This window comes from Toxorhynchites rutilus, chromosome 2, assembly GCF_029784135.1.
Source record: "Toxorhynchites rutilus septentrionalis strain SRP chromosome 2, ASM2978413v1, whole genome shotgun sequence".
NCBI classification, from domain to species: domain Eukaryota; kingdom Metazoa; phylum Arthropoda; class Insecta; order Diptera; family Culicidae; genus Toxorhynchites; species Toxorhynchites rutilus.
Genome location: NC_073745.1, coordinates 47,160,068 through 47,162,932, shown reverse-complemented (window position 1 = coordinate 47,162,932; position 2,865 = coordinate 47,160,068). Strand labels below are relative to the sequence as shown.

The window sequence follows — 2,865 nt, the reverse complement described above, 5'->3', positions numbered from 1 at the left end:
CGCAAACGCACTGAAACGCACGCATATCTTCTTCCATCTATACAAAAAAGGACCGCCAGATGTGTTGATAAGAGCAGAACTCGAGGAAGGAATTGTCCGATTTAGGCTGTCTTTCTTCTATCATATTTTCTGTATAAAACATTTATTCCGTGTAACGGAGAAACATGTTATTTACAAGTGATTGAAAAATCTTGAACGAGAATTGTGTCTGAAAATAATCTGATATTATAATGATGAGTTTTGTTAGAATGGTAAAAATTAAATTCAGCGGAGACGAATAGAAGATCAATAAATGAACAGTTCTACGATTGGACCAATGAACTTGCTCATAGTAAGAAAACGTGAATGTTTGAAGGTATTGATAACAAAAAACAAATTTTTGGCGGGACGAAGTTTGCCGGATCAGCTAGTAAAACATAAAAGGTCCGACCGAGCTTCAGCGAGCATCGGACGGCAAGCGTTTGGGCCGTTAATTTTTGCTTTGAAACATATGATTCATTGCAATTCAAAACTATTGCACCACGAGTTGAAGAAATTGCCACAATTAAAGGTATTACATTTTTTCTGATTCACACTTACCTGCAGAGCAAGCCTCGAAACGAGAACGGAAAAAAAGCTTGGGGGTAGATAATTTCCTTGGGAAAGAATTTGAGGCGAATGAACCGCAATGTTTAAGACCTCTTTAATACAAAAAGTAAAGTTGAGGAAGAAAAAAAGGGATTGAAATGGTTTGGAGGGGAGCGGCGAATGGTATTTAACAGCCAACATAATCACGGGAGAATTAATATGAAATGTATACATGTCATCGAAATAACTTCTAGCGTTAGATATTTATGAAAACATCGCAGAGACTATATTTTAAACCGTTCTAATGCACTTGTCTTTGCGTTGCCGATGCCCTTCGCTGTTCGTGTATCTTCTTATGGGCCCTCAGAGCGTACTTACTTTGGAAAACTTTATCACATTCCTTACACACATCTTCACGTGGCTGCTTCCAGTGCGCACCAGTTTTCTGGTGCTGCCTCAGGTTTGATGACGAAGCGAAACTTTTGCCACATCCATCGAGCGTACAAACGAAGGGCCTTTCGCCGGTATGAGTCCTCTCATGTTTCGCGAGTGCCCAGCGGAAGAGAAAACTTTTGGAACACATCGTGCAAACGTGTGATTTCTCCGCCAAATGTGACATCATGTGGGCATTCAACGTCTTTTTCATCGAGAATGCCTTTCCACAAATTTCGCACCGAAAGTTTCTTTCTTTATGATGCACCGAGCTGATGTGAGAGCGCAGTTTATTACTGGTGTAGAATCCCTTGGAACAAATCTCACAAACGAACGGCCGTATCTTGGTGTGTGTTCGCATGTGGACCACCATCGAAGTAGACGTAATGCCGCAAATTGGACATTTCTTTGATGCCGAAGGTTTATACGTCTCGCTGGGATCCACTTCTACACAAGCATTACTTTGAGATTCCTGGTCTGCCGGTGTCATTGTACTAGAACTGTATAATGTTTGATCAAACTCTTGATGACTATCTTGCTCCTCTTCAAGATAAATTGGTTCCATGTCATCCTCCTGTTCTTCACCAATCTCAATTTCTTCAAACATAATCCATTCCGATTCATCACGCTCCTCTTTCGTTTGCTCAACATAAAGTTCCTCCTCTTTAATATCTATTCTATCTCCATTCTCTGGATTCACCACAACTTCCTCTTCTGTCAGTGTTGTTGTCAGAGGAATATCTCCATTTTCTGATTCCTCCTCCAGTGCTTCCACAATACCTTCTTCCTCTACCTCATTCGATACCGAATGTTCACTTTTGTGTTCCGATTCGCCAATCACCGAGTCCCCCTCCACAATATCGTCGAACGTTACGTCGGGGAATTCCTTCAGCAGTCTGGCCTTATCCAACAGTTGAATTGACTGCAAGGACTCTTCCCGAAAGTCGTGAATCGCGAAAAGAAACTCTCGACAATGCCGACATATCAATTTCGGATGTGGATCATCTAGGGTTATCTGTATTAAGTGAAACGGGACTATTAGAGTACATAATAAAATTGTATCAATTTGATCCTACATACCTGTAACCCCAGAACAGATAGCACATTGCGAATGGTAATGCTGATGCTTGCAACGTTCGATTCTCCCAGAATTTGTTCGTATACATCGCTCAATTTTTCCGGATTTGATTCTAGGCAGAAGCGACAAACTCGAGAATGATTGTTGACTAGTAATTTGATTACAGAAAGGGACATCTTCTTAGGATTTAGCTGAAAATCATTGCAATTCGTTTATACCGTTTACAACAAGCAACCATAGCCAATAATGATAAACAAAAACATAAACTACATTGACAGCTTGAAAGTATTCTACACTCCAATTTCAGGTTGCATAAAATGGCTTCCGTTCACGAACTGTTCAAAAGAACTAGTTCGCCAAAAAGTGAGAACGAACGGTCGTTCTTTTTCAAAGAACGGTAGTTCTCCCCACGAACTGATTCCGAAAGAACGATTTACGGGTAAATTGTTTGAGAGCGATCCGATTGAGAGTGAACTGTTTGTGAACGAACTATCATGCGGAAAATCATTATAATAGAGAAAAAAATATTAAATCATTCATGGCAAGCATCATTGCCAAACGGTGAATGCAACCGCGGTGGTTCCCGTCTTGGGAAACGACCCAATATAGTGGATTGGTGAATCCACAGTCTGAAAGTGTCTGATGGAGTTTCGTCGTACAGTGGTTGCAGTATTCAGCGACGAGTTTACCGTTGATGCAAACAATGCAATGGCTTGCTTGATTGCATCTTCCGGAGAAGTTCCACTTTGGCCACGATTCATGATTTGGCCAACACATTCAGCAAACTT

At 40.9% G+C, this 2,865-nt stretch overlaps 1 protein-coding gene across 1 annotated transcript; it reads right to left on the bottom strand.

Moving 5' to 3' along the window:
* Window positions 1-830: 830 nt before the first annotated feature.
* On the bottom strand, window positions 831-2,323 carry LOC129768271 (zinc finger protein 572-like). Its single transcript, XM_055769795.1, has 2 exons — window positions 2,080-2,323; window positions 831-2,014 (listed from the first exon to the last, which is right to left on the bottom strand). The coding sequence occupies exons 1-2, from the start codon at window positions 2,251-2,253 to the stop codon at window positions 869-871; spliced, it is 1,320 nt and encodes a 439-aa protein (XP_055625770.1). The 5' UTR covers window positions 2,254-2,323; the 3' UTR covers window positions 831-868.
* Between the last annotated feature and the right edge of the window lie 542 nt (window positions 2,324-2,865).